General features: G+C 39.9%; 9 protein-coding genes across 11 annotated transcripts; all 9 read left to right on the top strand.

Moving 5' to 3' along the window:
- Positions 1 to 349: 349 nt before the first annotated feature.
- LSM04_001590 (alcohol dehydrogenase) lies at positions 350 to 1,501 on the top strand (the record flags this gene model as incomplete). Its single annotated transcript, XM_067334064.1, has 1 exon — positions 350 to 1,501. The coding sequence occupies one exon, from the start codon at positions 350 to 352 to the stop codon at positions 1,499 to 1,501; it is 1,152 nt and encodes a 383-aa protein (XP_067186232.1).
- A 999-nt stretch (positions 1,502 to 2,500) lies between these two features.
- LSM04_006704 (Vacuolar protein sorting-associated protein 54) lies at positions 2,501 to 5,764 on the top strand (the record flags this gene model as incomplete). Its single annotated transcript, XM_067334063.1, has 1 exon — positions 2,501 to 5,764. One exon carries the CDS (start codon positions 2,501 to 2,503, stop codon positions 5,762 to 5,764), a length of 3,264 nt encoding a protein of 1,087 aa, XP_067186416.1.
- Positions 5,765 to 6,180: 416 nt separating this feature from the next.
- On the top strand, positions 6,181 to 8,799 carry LSM04_001362 (uncharacterized protein; the record flags this gene model as incomplete). 3 transcript variants are annotated; one of them, XM_067334060.1, is made up of 2 exons in its annotated part: positions 6,181 to 6,840; positions 6,944 to 6,979. In XM_067334060.1, the coding sequence occupies 2 exons, from the start codon at positions 6,181 to 6,183 to the stop codon at positions 6,977 to 6,979; spliced, it is 696 nt and encodes a 231-aa protein (XP_067186222.1). The 3 variants fall into 3 exon arrangements, with proteins under 3 accessions (XP_067186222.1, XP_067186223.1, XP_067186224.1); XM_067334061.1 differs by having other exon boundaries at positions 6,181 to 8,799; XM_067334062.1 differs by lacking the exons at positions 6,181 to 6,840; positions 6,944 to 6,979 and adding an exon at positions 7,297 to 8,799.
- Positions 8,800 to 9,178: 379 nt separating this feature from the next.
- Positions 9,179 to 9,739, top strand: LSM04_003871 (uncharacterized protein; the record flags this gene model as incomplete). Its single annotated transcript, XM_067334059.1, has 1 exon — positions 9,179 to 9,739. One exon carries the CDS (start codon positions 9,179 to 9,181, stop codon positions 9,737 to 9,739), a length of 561 nt encoding a protein of 186 aa, XP_067186315.1.
- Positions 9,740 to 10,055: 316 nt separating this feature from the next.
- On the top strand, positions 10,056 to 10,835 carry LSM04_003457 (Thioredoxin-like ferredoxin; the record flags this gene model as incomplete). The annotated part of the gene is made up of 1 exon (XM_067334058.1): positions 10,056 to 10,835. The coding sequence occupies one exon, from the start codon at positions 10,056 to 10,058 to the stop codon at positions 10,833 to 10,835; it is 780 nt and encodes a 259-aa protein (XP_067186296.1).
- Positions 10,836 to 11,276: 441 nt separating this feature from the next.
- Positions 11,277 to 12,368, top strand: LSM04_000445 (Kelch repeat type 2; the record flags this gene model as incomplete). The annotated part of the gene is made up of 1 exon (XM_067334057.1): positions 11,277 to 12,368. One exon carries the CDS (start codon positions 11,277 to 11,279, stop codon positions 12,366 to 12,368), a length of 1,092 nt encoding a protein of 363 aa, XP_067186201.1.
- Positions 12,369 to 12,737: 369 nt separating this feature from the next.
- Positions 12,738 to 13,778, top strand: LSM04_005219 (uncharacterized protein; the record flags this gene model as incomplete). The annotated part of the gene is made up of 1 exon (XM_067334056.1): positions 12,738 to 13,778. One exon carries the CDS (start codon positions 12,738 to 12,740, stop codon positions 13,776 to 13,778), a length of 1,041 nt encoding a protein of 346 aa, XP_067186363.1.
- Positions 13,779 to 14,288: 510 nt separating this feature from the next.
- Positions 14,289 to 14,960, top strand: LSM04_007847 (Fis1; the record flags this gene model as incomplete). The annotated part of the gene is made up of 1 exon (XM_067334055.1): positions 14,289 to 14,960. The coding sequence occupies one exon, from the start codon at positions 14,289 to 14,291 to the stop codon at positions 14,958 to 14,960; it is 672 nt and encodes a 223-aa protein (XP_067186452.1).
- Positions 14,961 to 15,562: 602 nt separating this feature from the next.
- On the top strand, positions 15,563 to 15,997 carry LSM04_008883 (uncharacterized protein; the record flags this gene model as incomplete). Its single annotated transcript, XM_067334054.1, has 1 exon — positions 15,563 to 15,997. The coding sequence occupies one exon, from the start codon at positions 15,563 to 15,565 to the stop codon at positions 15,995 to 15,997; it is 435 nt and encodes a 144-aa protein (XP_067186487.1).
- Between the last annotated feature and the right edge of the window lie 145 nt (positions 15,998 to 16,142).

Raw genomic sequence — 16,142 nt, 5'->3', positions numbered from 1 at the left:
AAGGGCGAAGGGGTTTCTTTATTCCTGAGGGTGTGGGTTGATTTATTGAGATATTCTTGGTCTGTTATATGATGCTCACCTCCTTATGACTACTTTTTTCTTCGCTGCTTTTATTTCTTCTGTGGGAAGTCATAAATTTGCTTGAAGACCACTGAAACATTCAGTTGTACCTGATACAGTTGCGTGTGTGAGTATCAGGAACATGGTGTTGCTGTTTCTATTATAGAGATTAAAAGCTGATTTTATAGTTTCCTTGTAAATATAGACTCTCTGTTGTTGTCATTACCCCATATGAAATATTGTTTTCTTCTGCTTTTTCTCTTTCTTCTCTTTACAGTTTGAGTAACGCATGTTTCGATTTTCCAAGCTTTTTCGGTTTGTTACCACTTGTCCCTTGCACTCTCAGGGGAGTGGTGGTGTCTCTACGTCAATCTTTCCCAGACGCTATGTACAGGGACCTGGGGCCATCAATCTATTGGGTGAGGAGCTCTCTCAGCTCGGAAAAAGAGTTCTTCTTTTGCAGGATCCTCTTGTTGCTACCCAGTATGGTGCGAAGTTGAAGGAATCACTTGCTGGAAAGGTGGATGCTGTTGTAGAGGTCTTTCAAGGAGAATGCTGTGACGAAGAAGTTAACCGACTTGCTGCTAACAAAAGCGTTGATGTTGTTGCCGGTGTTGGTGGTGGAAAGATGCTGGATACAGGGAAGGTTGTTGGGCATGTATTGAAGGTTCCCGTTGCGGCGGTGCCGACAGTGGCTTCTACAGATGCTCCGTGTAGCGCCCTCTCTGTTATATACAAAAAAACAGGTGAATTTGACCGCTATTTTTTGTTTCCTCAAAATCCCAGTTTGGTCCTTGTTGACAGTGATATCATTTGCCAGGCACCCGTACGCTTTTTAGTCTCGGGAATGGGTGATGCACTCGCCACGTGGTTTGAGGCGCAGTCCTGCGCGGCGAACCGCAAGCCCAATTTGACGGGTCGTCTCGGTTCCCACACTGCACTTGGTCTTGCCCGTATGTGCTACGAAACACTTCTGGAGTACGGTGTGTTGGCAAAAGAGGCCTGTGCAGCAAAAGTGAATTGTCAGGCATTGGAGCGTGTTATTGAAGCAAATACATTGCTTTCTGGTCTTGGATTTGAGAGCGGTGGGCTTGGAGCAGCACATGCCATCCACAACGGTCTTACTATTTTGCCAGAGGCGCACGGTTTTTGGCATGGTGAGAAGGTTACCATTGGACTTCTGACCTCTCTCATACTTACTGGCAAGCCACCAAAAGTAATTGACACCGTCTACGGTTTCTGTGAGAGTGTTGGACTGCCAACGACACTTGCTCATATTAACTGTGGTAATGTGAGTGATGAGGCGCTTATGAAGGTAGCGGTTACTGCGTGCGCGTCAGGTGAAACCATCCACAACGAAGCAGGAGTAATAAGACCTGAGGCTGTATTTAATGCACTAAGGGCCGCTGACGCCATTGGCCGTGCTCGTCAGCCGAAGTAGAAATATAGTAAAGAAACGTTTGTCCAGTTTACAGAGAGAAAACGTGGAAACAAAAGGAATCTATGAGTGAAAGTGTGAAGGGGAAAAAAAAACATATTCAAGGAGAGCAAAAAGTGGAAAACAAATGGTTTCCTGTGTCTGTGACGGGTATTATTTTTATTTTTCTACTGAAGTGAGTGGGGGAGAGGTGAATCACTTATTACCCCCTTTTAATTTATTTTTGATCGTATGTATGAAACATACTGAAGATAGTAGGTGCAGAATAGTTTTCAGTCTTTTTTACCTCTTTTTTTTGGGTAGTATTGTCATCTTGTGTTTGGATTTGTGGACTTGTGAGTGCTGGCCAAGGGAGTGCATTTTACTATTTTTCTTTCAATCCTTATTCCCCTTTAACTTCTCATGGTGTCATAGTCCAGGTTGTCAGGGTGTATCTGTGTACAATCACTCTCTCTCGAGCACTGATCTCTATCATAAGTATAGTTACTTGGTGTTGCTAGGCATATCTCTGACATAAATTTAAGAGGATCGAAAACAGTGTGAAGAATATTTTTCGCCTTTTATTTTGTTTGTGCATTGTGGTTTTTGACATGGCAGTTGAGGGAGGATTGTAAACAGAACCTCATGTATTTTTTCCATATATGTATATATGTATATATATAGTTTTACTTTTCCTTGATTGTTTTGTATGTGCGAAACAAGAAAAAAATTTAGGATCTTACTGTGGGTGATTGGAAGGAAGTATGTTCAGAGCATTGTGAAAAAAAAAATCTATTTTCGTAGTACTGTTTTTTTTATTTTGTTGCTATGATCGTTGCGATTGGGTTTTCTGTGGGGGTTATATGTATATATATTTTCCCCTGTTGTTTTTTTTCTATCCTGTTATTTTTTTTTTCTTTCTCTTTCTCCTATTCTCACTATTAAAAAAAACCGAAGGTGGTACAAAGTAAATAAAGAAAAAGATCAAAGGCAAGTAACAAAAAAAAAAACGCGGAAAGATAGATGTTAGTGGGGCAAGAGGGTGGTCTAACGTCATCATGTGTACTGGAAAACACCTGTGATCCTGCTGCAATACTATGTGCTTTTCTGATGGCAAAACGCGGATGGAGTCGTTCCCGCATTGCTCTCACGCTTGGTGTGCCTCCGCTGGTGGTGGAAGAGTGTATTCGCAGCGGTGTGTCCTCGGCGGCACTGCGTAAACAAATGGCGCATTGGGTCACGGAGTACAGGGAGGAGGCGTTGCCACCGTTGTTGGTGAGGGCTGTCCTGAATGCCGTTCCCAAGACAAGAGCAACAACAACAATAGACCGTGAGGAAGATGATGAAGCATTTGCTGCATTAGATCCTGTCACACGGTCACTTTTCCTTGAGTTGAGTTCTAGTGTAGGTCAGAGTTTTATGTCCATTCTTAAAGATCCACGAGAGGGGAGAGGAAATAACAATAACAATAGTTGGGGATCTTGGTTGGGCAACGTTGTCTTTGGTGCATCTGATGGTGGTACTGGTAATATAGGTCCATCCTCTTCGTCATCAGAGTCATTGCTTGCACGCTATAATTTACAGGAGGACTATTCTTCATACCTTCACCTTGTTTCTGCACCATATAATGTTAACCGTGAAGAAGGACGACTTTTTACTTCAATAGCAAGTACAAATACACAAATTAGTGATACTGATGGTTCTCCTCTTGTAACTGAAAATTTTCCATGGCCATCTGATGTTCCAGATGAGTTTTTCAAATCTTCTTACGATCCTCAAAATGAACTTTGGCTTTTGGAGCAGAAAATAGAGGAGCGAATGAAAGGAAGAGAAGATAAAGAAAAGGTTGATGATTCTGGTGATTCAGAGACCTTTACATATGATTTTGAGGTGATTGAATCTAGAATGAAGGAACTTCGAAAATGGGAAAATGCTGTAGAACACTGTCTACTTTATCATGTTCAAAGTCGATCAGAAGAATTTTTTTCTACTTCTCATGAGTTAGGAGATCGAGCTGCGGAAGCAGAAAGGACACTGAAGGATCTTCAACAAACAAGAGCAGATATTGGTGTCTTTGGAAAAGGTTTGGTTCGAGAAATGATGTTAATTGCAAAACTTTATAGGGTTCGAAATAATCTTCGTTCCTTGCGTGATTTGGCAGAAGTAGCAACATCTGTTTCTTCTCAAGTGGCAGCGGTTGAGAATTGGGTAGCACTTCCTGAACGTGATATGATGGAATTGCCATTTGTTGTTGAGAACTACTGCGCCATACAAGATGCTATTACCCCTGAAAATGATATAGAAAATAATAATCGAAAGAAAACTTCTACAGAGGAAGTTTTAATGATGAAATTGACCGCATTAAGAGATCTTCCACAGCGTGTAATGCAAGTAAAGGAAAAACTTTGCGTCATGATTATGGAGGAAATGGAAGCAGCTCTTATTCCTAATATACGAAATGGTGTGGATGATGGATGTGTTGCGAGGGCTTTTCTTTCTGCTGTTGATATGGGTATTTGGCCTACAGCTGTTAAACATTGTCGAGAACAACTTCTTGAGGCACTTTGGATGACAGTTCGTGAGACATTTATAGCTTTTATAATGAGTAACTGCACACTTAGTGATCATACAGCTGATACCCTTCTTTCAACTGCTGTAACTGCTCGCTCCCTTCGTGAGGAAAAACTAGTATTACTTAATCATTGTAACTCTTGTCGGTTCCCTGTCTATATGCAGTTGTTGAGTAATATTATGGATCATATCCTAGAATTTGTTAATGAGGCAGCTCAACGATGGGGTTTTCTACTTCTTGAAAGTACTCCAAATCCTAACAAAAGCAACAATAATAACAATAATAATGAGAACAGTAGTCTACCGACTACAGAGGACACTAAAAAATATTTATCTATGTTGTGTGTGGGGGCTGAGGGTATTGTTGCCATGTTACTAGAGGTACGAAGCCAACAAGAGAAAGTACCAACAAATGTTCGAGAACTTGAAGCTCTTGTTTCAGTAGGATGTGATTTTTTACCAAATATGATAAATGAATTACAACGGGTTTTGTCAGTTTCTGGGAATATTAGTGATTCAAGGATATTTATCTCAGGTAAACAACTTAAGTCTGCTTTAACACGACTAACAAAAGAACACTTTCGATCGCATCACATGGAAACTATAGAAAAACTACGTGTAACTATTGAGAATGAAACATGGCAGCGAGAGTCTGTTGATGTTGCATTTCAATCTTGTGTGGATGCACTTTGTCGCAGCGATGATATGGCTATTAAAGAACTACAAGCACGTGCTATTTTTACTGACGTAACGAGTGTTAGTAGACAGAAACCTCTTCTTTTATCTTCAACATCAACAACAACGACAACAACAATGCCACAAGAAACAGATATAGTAAATACAGAAGAAATTTTGGAGAATCATTCAACAGGGGTGAAAAATATGCTCTTGTTACTTCCACCTATAGGGGAACATCTTGAAGGACGGGTGGTAAGTGGATCACTATTATTACTAATAGAAATGTTACGAGATTATGATGACTATTTGGGCCGTTTTCCTTTCCTTGCTTTTGATGTTATGGGAAAGATGTATGATCTTCTTAGACTTTATGATTCACACTGTGCCGCACTCCTTTTGGGAGCTATGGCTGTTGAAAATGGTGTTCTTCAGACTATAACAATGCAACATATGGCAATTGCTTCTCAAAATTTGGGATTTTTATACGATGCCATTCCTCTTATGCAAAAACGTTGGCTTAAGGCAACTTCTTCTGATAGACTACCACCTTCTATTTGTGATGATATGGCTAGAGTTCGCAAAGATTGTTGGACCTTTCGCTGTGAACTTCTAGGTAAAATTTCTGCCTTGGTGAGAGAGAAGGTAGATGGTCTTGGAACCGTCTCTGCTGCACAGTGGCAGCCATCTGGTAATGAGTGGGTTATGACAATGTTGAGAGAAGTGGCAAGATTGATGCGAGCATTAAAACCATTAATGCCTGCAGAGGACTGCCGTGGCGTGGTTGTGCCACTTCTTGGTACTTTTGCTCGAATGATTCGTGCGGTAACTCTCTCGCCTATTGTGGATGCGGACCTTAGAGCAATAATGGAATCGGATGTTATCGTTTTTAAAACAAACGTGGAAAAGTTCGGTTTCGATGTGCTACGCTGTGCTGCATTGTACGCATCCATAACAGAGGCGATGGAAGCGCCAGTTGAACCATGTTCATCAGAGGAAAGTGTTGTGGCATGGTTTTTTAGCCGTGATGAGTCATCGTAATAATGAATAACGTACCCAGACCTTTATTATTACTATTATTATTATTATTAGTGTTTCTCGTTTTGTTTTTTTCTTTTCTTTTTCTTCTTTACTATTATTATTGTTGTGGCATAATTAGGAAAAAGAAAAAAAAAGCGAAATAAATTAAAAATAAGAGAGGTCATGTGTTCCCGTGCTCATTGCATGTACTGTTATTAGTTGCCCGAAATGAAATCTTCGCTTGTTTTTTTTTTGTTATATATATATATATATATATATATATATATATATATATATAGATTTTGTGCGTCTATTAATAAGGTTCCCTCTCTTTTTTTTTGCTTCTTTATTTTCCTTTCTCATTTTTTTTTCCATTTTCATCATGTATCTGATAAACAAAAAAACAAAAGAGTGGGTGAAGGATATAAATAGGGGAAATGCGGCGTTTATGCCCAATCCCATATATCTCATTTTATTATTATTCTCCCTGTTCTCCTGGGGTCTGGCGGTATGTTACTGTCAGTTCCCAACATCCACGAGGGGATTTTGCCGGACTCCTGAGAGAAATTAACCGCCTTGGAGCCCGGCGTGGTCGTGGGGAACACAAACTACGCGTCTCTGCTTCCATGTTGGGATCAAGACAAAGAAGTGATGAGATGGTAATAAAAAAACAAGAAGAAGATCCATCACTTTTGCATTCAACAACGCAGAAGGAAACTGCACGTAAATCACAAACCCCAGTGGTAATTGCGGAACCACCTACTACGTATACAGATATTGCGTGTACGTTACAAGAATTAGAAGGAGCTCTCTTTCAATTAGCAGGGAATGGATCACCGGAAACTGATAATCATCAGAATAGTATGCAATGCAAAAATACTGTTGAGGAGAAAAGTAATATCGATACGGGTAAAAAATTATCCGAGACTTTGGAGGAACCACATCACAATCCTTCTGGGGAACATTTATCAGAAGAAGAAGAAGAAAGTTCTCATGATCAGAACTTAATGAGGAAGACTGAATGTCATGATGAGCTTTCATGCTGGTTAGATAACGAAAACGTTTTAGATCCTTCGGAGAATGATACTGTACTTCACGTAACATCTTTACAAAACTCAACCTTCACACTGGAACTTCATGAGCAACCTCGCTCCATACGTTCGATTATCACCCTTATTAGTCAAACTTTATCTGTATTAGAATCTTTATCCGAATCGAATTCAAAAAAAAATTTAGTCTTTCGTACTATACCTAACATTCCTTTCTTTACACCTCTACAATCTGAACTTGAGTTGACTCCCTTATCCAGAATTGAGTTAATGATGGCCAAGGAAAGATTGTTTCAGCGGATGCAAGAAGCTTCATCTCGAGGAATCTCTTTTATGGCAGAGTTGCAGGGCTCTGCACTTGATTTTGGTGCTGAACTATTTTTTTTCTGCAATGACCTCAAATTATCATCTAAATTGGATACCTCATCTATAAGAATAGGATTTCCATCTATTTCCCTAGGAGTTTGGCCACCACCATGTGTAGTAAAGCGCATTTGCTTTACAATGAGTTCATTGGAGAAAGTTAGCGATGCGATCCCCATTCTACACACTCTAACATGGGAAAAGATGAATAAGAAATATCCAAAACTAATTCTAGGATTACAACCCACTAGTGGTGAAATATCACGTATGTGGAATAAAGTTTATTTATTTTATTTGGAAAACATGAGAAGCGTATATAGTTTTCTTGGATTGAGTTTAAAAAATTACCCAATAGTGAAAAAAAGAGAAGATTTTATTCTAGACCAATGGGATAATTATTGTGCAGTTATAAATTCTACAAATAATACAAACAACGCTATTGGTTATTCTAAAGATAATGATTGTTTTGAATTATACGCAACACTTTTAGGATCATCTGAGTTTGCTAATACAGCAGCAGTTGTGAGGTCGCTTAGTCGTATGCACCGTCGAGTGTTAGAACCACCACCACTATCATCATCATATATAGAAGAATACATTGAGGTACGCCCAACAACAAACTTAAATAACAATGTTAAGAAGTTAAATTCCTTTTTAGTTTTTCCTGAAGGGTCATCTCCTGCAACAATGCGATTTATTGCAGAGCAACGCGCCTGCAAAGGAAGTGCAGAAATACAAAGTGCTATGCTTTTTGGGGATGCAGAAGATATGAATGAGGCGGTAGAAATGTTAGACTGTGCCGTTATTGTTACTTCTTTGTGTCCACCAAAGTTAACCTCGATTTGTGAGGGGGCTATAGTGGAGGTTCAGATAAAGAACACAGCAAATGTGAACAGTAAAAAAAGGAAGGAAATACTTTCTTCGGCCTTGTCATATCTACAATCTAGGGAAATGCCTTATATTGTGAGCAGAGGTGATGTTGGTAAACGTCTCATTGCAGCGCTCTCTATGGAATTATGTCAAATTTCTCTGGAAGTTGATATGAATCTTATTGAAACTATATCAAGGAAGTCTTTAGGTTTCCGAATCAGTCCATTTCAACTGATGGATTATTATGGCACGGTACGACTTTCACAAATACTACGGAAATATAAACATATGCTGGAGGAAAGACAGACCGTGTCTACAGCTTTACGATTATTGTCTCAAATGAGTGCCGAAGGTTATAGAGGGGACAGTAGCAGTAATGGAGGTTTTTATAATCGATCTGGTCATTTAAATAGAGATATTGTGATGTCTATGAGACGAGAACATATGACATGGAATGATATTCTGGTACGACTTTTGGCTGCTCTTGTTAATGAGAGTTGTCGTATATTACTGGAAGGTTGTGTTGAGACTGTAGAAGATATTAACCTTATTTCTCTTAGTGCACTGACGTTAAATCCATCAACTGGTGGGTTACTTTCTTGTGTAGATAGTTGCATAGGATTTACAACACTTCTAGAGTGCATGTCGTATATATCAGAGGAACTTGGTGTTATTTCTCCACCTTCTCCATTACTTCTGGCGATGTTAGAAAGAGGTGAAACATTCCGAACTCTTTCTAAAGTAACACTCCTTCAAGTAAAACAAAAAGCATAACTCTTTGCTTCTCCCTTCTTTTTTTTTCGTTTTTCGTCCTCAACGTGGTGCCTTATTGTATTTGTTTTATTTAAATTATTTTTCTTTTCTTTTCTTTGTTGATTATCCATTTCTTTTGCAAATTGGACGAGTAGCCAAATACAAGAGGATGGAGAAAGGAAGGGAGAAAGGAAAAAAAAAAACATGGAGTAAAGTGAAAAGCAAGCCTTAAAAAAAAAACGGATGAGACTGAGTTAGCTGCAGAACCATGAATTTCTTGTTACCGTGCTCTCTTTTTTTTTGTTCTAACTCTGTTTTCTTGAATGTGAAAAACATAATAATTAATAATAAATCCATAAAGTAAATAAAGAAAAACATATTAAAAACGGTATAGATTGTGATGGTATTACACAAGTGGGCAGTGGTGAGCAAAGCTGCTGCCCCGCCAGTGGGACTTCGCCCTATTGCACGGGAAATCCCTTCTCATCCTCGTTTGCGTCCCGTAGATTATAAGACTCCTTATGTAATACGTACATTCATTAAGGATCGTCATACGAGTGAAATGCAGCATCTGGAAAATCGAGGAATGTTCTCAGAAGAACTAAGTATTGAGCGGTCCAGGTTTCCTCGTTTTCACAAAACATTGGTTATTCAGACAGATGGTTCTCTTAATGAACGGGAGTTTGAATTTGCTGTTCCTCCATTAATGACACTTTTCCATGATCGACTTTCGGCTCATCGCCAACGTCAGATAGAATTAGCAAAGTTAGGGAAATTACGTAAGGAAAAAAGTTGGGAAACAAAGCTGACTGGTGAGGATTCAATCAACCCTATATGTAATGCCTTAGTGTTTCCTTACTGTGTACCCAAGATAATGAGGAAGAGGCCAAAACTAGCAGATCCTTTGAGTGCTAAATCAGTTACTCAGATGGCTACTTCATCAGATCGTGGAGGAGATTAATTGAATTACTTCTTGAAATAAATAAGTATGCTTATTATTTTTCTTTATAATGATAAAATTGCCATTTTACTGTTTGTTCTTGTTAAGTGCGATTCTTCAATGAATATCATCGAATCGTTTTTTTTTTTTTTTTGGTGTTGTTGTTTTTCTCTTTATGTGTTTTTTTATTTTTACTTTGCACTCTTTATTATTGCTCCCTTTCCTAAGTACTACTCGCTGTTTTTTCTCTTCTTCCTGTTTTGCCTTTTTTTTTCTACTTATTTCTTCGCACTAAAAACTAATTTTATTTAGTATATAACTCCATTAAAAAAAAAAAATGACATCTGTCGAGAATTCCCATGATGCTATTATATCGCGTCTCTCACAGGATACACTGCGGGATATTGAAGGTCTTGATCCTTCACAATTCGGCTTTGGAAGAGAAGAGTGCTGTGGACCTGTACCTGAGAAGCTACCTGGTAGTATGAAGTTTACAGAACATATTTTTCTTGCCACTGACCTACCAGCAATGGAGTGGGAACCTAATACAGAGAATGTAGAGGGATACGCGGCAATGGAAGGCGCAGTGAAGGCAGAAGGAGGGATGAAGTTAAATGTCTACCACCGACCTGGTCCCGATGCATGCGTGCTAAGGTTTAAATATAATGAATCCCTTCAATCTGTTTTAATAACACAGTACAGCTGTATTAAAGAAGGGGAACTTCCTTGGAATTCTAAGGGAGCTATTACTTGTGATCGTTCAAATGAAATATTTGTATTCGTCTGTTCTCACCGTTCTCGTGATAACCGTTGCGGTTATTGCGGAGCTATTTTGGTAGACCTCCTACGTCAGTCTATAAAAACTAAGAAGGGTGATGATGAGTCTATTCACGTATACCCATGTTCCCATGTTGGTGGGCACATGTATGCTGGAAATGTACTAGTGTACACGAAGAAAGGTGGGGTTTGCTTTGGTTGCTTTACCCCTGCTGATGTGGATACTCTTGTGGATTTCCTTGTTAATGGTAGTAATGGAAACATACCTGCATCCTTAGCATCACGTGTGCGTGGAAGCGTAGGCTTCCCAGAGGAGAGTTCAAAATGCTCCCTCATGTGAGAAACATTAACGTTGACGAGAATAAACAAAAAAAAAATAATAAAATAAAAACACAGATACATACTTACCTGCAGGATGAACTTGGAAAACGAAAGAGGAGACAAAAAAGATTATCTTGTTTTTTTATTTCTATTTTAATCTGGTTCTTAAAATGAAAACAGAAATATATGTGTGAAAAGTGTAGCGAAAAAAAAAATAGTCCTGTATTTGGTGTGGCATGCATTGTATACAGGTCCATTATTACTTAGTATCATTTTGGGGAGACAAATGGTTTTTTTTTCGTTTTATTTATTCAACGAACTCTTGGTGTTTTTCTTTTTTTTTTACCAGGATTGGTATTCTATGTTTTACTGTAATTAATTCTTCTTCCATCCAGTTTTTTTTTCTCTCTTATTTCTTTTTTTTTTTCGTTAAAGTGGATCTACTCTGTTAGTAGGAGTAATGGCGACGGATTTTGTTCACTTGAGACTAAACAAATATGAATGGATTGAGAATACTCTTGTAAAGGGTTCTACTCCCTTGCAGTCTCATGACCTTATTAAGGAGGTGCTCAGTAGTGCTATTTCTTGCTCTGAAAAAAAGGTTTATCTTTGTGGTGGGTATGATCCACGAACCGCTTGCTCTGTTTCACAAGTAGCTGAATTTGATTTTTCTACGAAACAATGGTCAAAAGGTTTACCATTGCCTGAAAAAATACGAGATGCTGCAGCTGTTGCTTTTGGTGATTACTGTATTGTTTTTGGAGGATGGAATGATACATCATACTGCAATAATCTCTGGTTATTGGGTCCTAAAACTCAAGAAGCCCCTGCAGCTAATAGTAAGGAGAGTATTAGTTTTTCATGGACGCTGGTACGACCGAGTAATGGGGTATCCCCTTGTGCGCGTGTTTGTCATTCTATGGTATTGGGTACGATGGGAGGCGATGATGATGCCTCTCCACAACCTGTGGTGTATCTCTTTGCTGGCTTTGATGGTCAACGTCGTTTGAATGACGTCTGGCGACTGCGAGTTGAGCCTCTGCTCTCTAGTTGGACCGCCGCTTGGGAGTTGGTGGAGGCGAAGAGCGGCATTCCGCCGTCGCCGCGTGATGATGCCGCCGTTGCCTTTGACGCGGCCGGGGAGCGGCTGTTGGTGTTTAGCGGCTTCGCCTCGTCGCTGCGAAGTGATCTGCACGTCTTGTCGCTGCGGGGCGGGGCGAACGGGTGGACGTGTGAGGCGTGCGTGGGCGTCCCGTCGCGGCGGCAGCGGTGTGTGGCGGCGGTGGCCGGCGGGCATCTCGTCGTGTGCCTCGGCGAGGACGAGCGGGGGGCGGTGGGGCAACTCCTGCAGGTCTCCTTGGCCGACCGGCGGTGGGCCCGACTCGCCCTCGAGCGCGATGATCTCGCGGGCCGGCGGGGGGCCGTCGGGTGCGTCAGCGAACGGGGACGCCGTGTCGTGCTCTTCGGCGGCGGTGACCCACCACACCAGCACACAAGTCTACTCGAACTGGAAATGGAAAGAGGAGACGCAGGATCTGCACGGAAGCGATGACACTCGGAGATCAACCTTATATATATATGGATAGTAGGAGAGTGTGAGGATCTTATGGAATATGAGTATGATGATGATGGTGATATTTAATGATGTACAGCAAATGCATGGAGTGTGTGTGTGTGTGTGTGTTTCTTTTTTTTTTTACAGTTGAGGTGGCGAGAAATGTTCTGGAAGCACCATATACACTCATAGTTTTACAATATATATATATATATATATATATATATAATCTACATTATTACTTGTCTCTCTTGTTTTATTATTATTATTATTATTATTATTATTATTCTTTCTCTATTTTATTTTTTTGTTGTACCATAATCTCTTTTTTGTTTAGTTCCTATTGCGAATCTCCTTATCTTTGTAATGGCGGATCACCCGGATATGCGGAAAAAGCGTGCTCTCACACCAGACAGTGAAGAGAAGCTCGACAACACTCCAAAGTACGCTGATCAGACAACTATGGCGGCTCGTCGCGTTGTCCGTGTCCGGCGCGCGGCTCCACAAGAAAATGTCGCACCGTCAATAAGTGGCGCTTTCCGTGCCGTTTCGGGTATATTGCCTACAGCTGCACCCACTCTGGCCACAAAATTTGGCTCTGACGTTGATAAAAACAACAGTAATAGCACAGGTGAAAGGAACACTTCTGTGTCTTCTTTTTCATTCGGTGAGAAGTCAACGGGGTCTACTTTTTTCTCGTTTGGAACTTCTCTTGGAGCTGAAACTTCCAAGTTTACATTTGGGGTTAAGGACGACAATGTCACTAAAACTACCACTACCACGGACACCGCAACGACGACGACGACGACGACAACAACAACAACAACAACAAAAGACACTAATAGCAGTGATGGTGCATCTGCAACGACCTTTGGAGGAGCGTTTAATTTTGGTGGGACTGTGAATTCTTTCTTGGAGGCGAAAGAAAAGATGGCCAAATCAGGAGAAGCTTCTTCTGAGACTGCACCGCCTACAGAGTCGAATGGCGCCAATGATGCGCTCGCGAATGCAGCACCTGTAATGACTTCAACTGGTGAGGTGTTGGCCTCTGTACCTGCCAAGTTGTTTGTATTCAAATTGGAGACCAATAACTGGGTAGATTGTGGTTCGGGTGATGCGAAGGTGAAACGTCATGAATCCAAGAATTCTGAAGGTGATGAAAAAAAACAGAAATATTTGTATCGTCTCATTGTTCGAGATGGCTACACTCTTAACGCCCCGCTCTGTAGCAGCTTTCGTCTCACCAAAGCCGAGGACACACACATTATTTTCGCGGTGCCATCAGGGGATAAAATTACAACTTACCTACTGAAATATACTGGACAACAAGCTGCCGCTCGTGGTCCTGAGTTTACTAAAATTCTAAAGCAAACACTTGAATTAGCTCAGGAAATTCTTCATAACTAGTGTGGGTGTTGATATTGCAAAAGAGAAAAGGGGTGCAGAAGGAAAGATTTTTGTTGAAGCAAGAAAGTTAAGAGAAATATCTCTAATAAAGTGGCTGTGATTTTGTTTCTGCTAAGTTATTATTATTATTATTATTATTATTATTATTATTATTATAGAACATACCTATATAATATACTATATTACAATATGAGAAGGAAAAAAAGATTTTTGTGTTGTCTTTGTTACTGACTTCTTAGTTGCTGTTTTCTTGGGATTGTGTTTTTTTTTTCCTTCTTTTCTTATCATTTTTCCATTCTTAACTGTTCCTTCTCTAAAAATTGTGTCTGATTCTTATACAGGGTTTATCTTTCTTTTTTATTTTTTGTGCTGCGGTGCTCACGGTACCACGAAAAAGGAACGAGAGTCATCGGTGAAAAGAAAGGAAGAAGGAAAGAAAGGAATATATATATATATGTATATATATTAAAAGTAAACACAGACAACGAAGAGTTAAATAATCAGTGGGAAATGGATGGACCATCTGATATACTTGAACTTTTTAGTAAGGACCCCAATGTAAAGCATATTTTGTCTCCTTCACGAGAGGAATTACGAGGATTAGACGAAGCTATTTCTAGACTTAGTAGGGAGTATGATCGTGATCCTCAAAATCATAGTATTGCCTTTGAGTATGCAACTCTTATGATTTCCCATTCCCGTAGATCTTATATTGAAAAGGGTTTGTCTATTATGGAACTCTTAGGGTATAGTGCATGGAAGCGGCACTGGGAGACCCCAAGTCTTACAGATTTAAATGATACAGTAAGAATGACAGACAGTGAAACGTTGGGAGACTCAGGTTTTGTGCGAGGAGAAGTTGGAGTAGCAGCATCGGCACCTCCCGAAAGGCTAGTAGAGAAGGGGTGCTCCAAGTCAAAAGATGATATTATACCAATTTCTGATCTCGCGGTTCACTACTATTATTTAGCAATAGGATGGATTAAGTTGCAGAAGCTTGACAAGGCAGAAGCTTCTGTTAATCATATGCTCCAATTGGAACCGGAACATCGACAGGGAATCGCGTTAAAACATTTTATTAATGCAGAAATGAGAAAAGCTCGTGTAACGACCGGTTTGGCGAGTGCTGGAGTCGTTGCTGCTGCGGCAGCAGTTGCTTGCTTGTTTCTGCGTAGATCCTAACCCATGTCGTTATTTCCATTATTTTTCGTATTATTGGGTTTTCCCAATTATATTTTGGCTCTGGATTACTTTCTTCGTTGTGCGTTTTTTTTATTTCATTTTATATATGGAGGTTGAATAAATCATCTAGCCTCAGCCCTTGGAGTGTGTGTGAGTCCTTTTTATTATTGATTTATTATTATTATTATTATTATTATTATTATTATTATTATTATTATTTGTCTCTGCGTGTGTAATTCTTTTTTTTTTACTCTGTTTATTTTTTCTTCAAGAGAAGCCCTTGTGATTGTGGCATTCATTTTTCATTTCTTTCTCTCATTCTCTCACTTTTTTTTCTCACTCTTTCTTTTTTTATTTCAATCATCATTTCACACACTTTTTTCAATGTAATGACTTCTGGCTCTGTTAAACAGGGGATCATTGTGGAACCCAAACAGCCCGGCTCCTCCCTTTTCTCCCCTTCTTTTTCAGTGCCTTATAACCCGCAAGAAAAAACGGAGATCGACCGGTGGTGAAAAATCTCCCGCCTTTCTCTCTCTTTCGTTATTTTCGTTATTTCTCTATTTCTTATCGTTGTCGTTTTCATCGGTAAAAGCAGCGCCATGCTACGCCGTCTCTTCACACTTTACAACCGCAATACACTCTGCGCAGTACGACGGATTAGTAAAACAGCCACACAGACGCCACTCATACGAGGACGACAGGTAGAAACAGGAGTAGCTGGAAAGAAGCATACAAAAAACATAATCCATACAAAGGGAGTAGTGAAGAAGGTAAAGAGTGTTAAACATACGACTAGAAACAGTGCAGCTGTTGAGAACAAGACGGCGGTACGCACAAAAAAGGCGTTATCCACATCTCCACTCCGAAAAACCACAAAACGTGTGGTCGGAAGAGAGACGAGAAGCAAACGTCCACACGCCCACACAGTTCAGAAAATGAAGTATAATAAACGGGTAGCAGCTATCGCCAAGCTGTGGCGAATGCAGAAGAAGAAAAATACCCCCAAAGTTTCCAAAAAACCCAGCAAGAAGTAGAAAAACACAGAGGAAGAAGGAATTGAAGAAGAATAAAAGGGGGAAAAAATAAAACCCTCTAAAACGAAAAAGAAACACTTTACGAAACAAATAAACACATAACTAAAAGAAAAAAAAATACAACATCAACTGGTGTCAGTATACC

The sequence above is a fragment of the Trypanosoma melophagium genome, assembly GCF_022059095.1.
Source record: "Trypanosoma melophagium isolate St. Kilda chromosome Unknown ctg7segment1, whole genome shotgun sequence".
Taxonomy (NCBI): domain Eukaryota; phylum Euglenozoa; class Kinetoplastea; order Trypanosomatida; family Trypanosomatidae; genus Trypanosoma; species Trypanosoma melophagium.
This window is presented reverse-complemented; position numbering and strand designations above follow the sequence as displayed.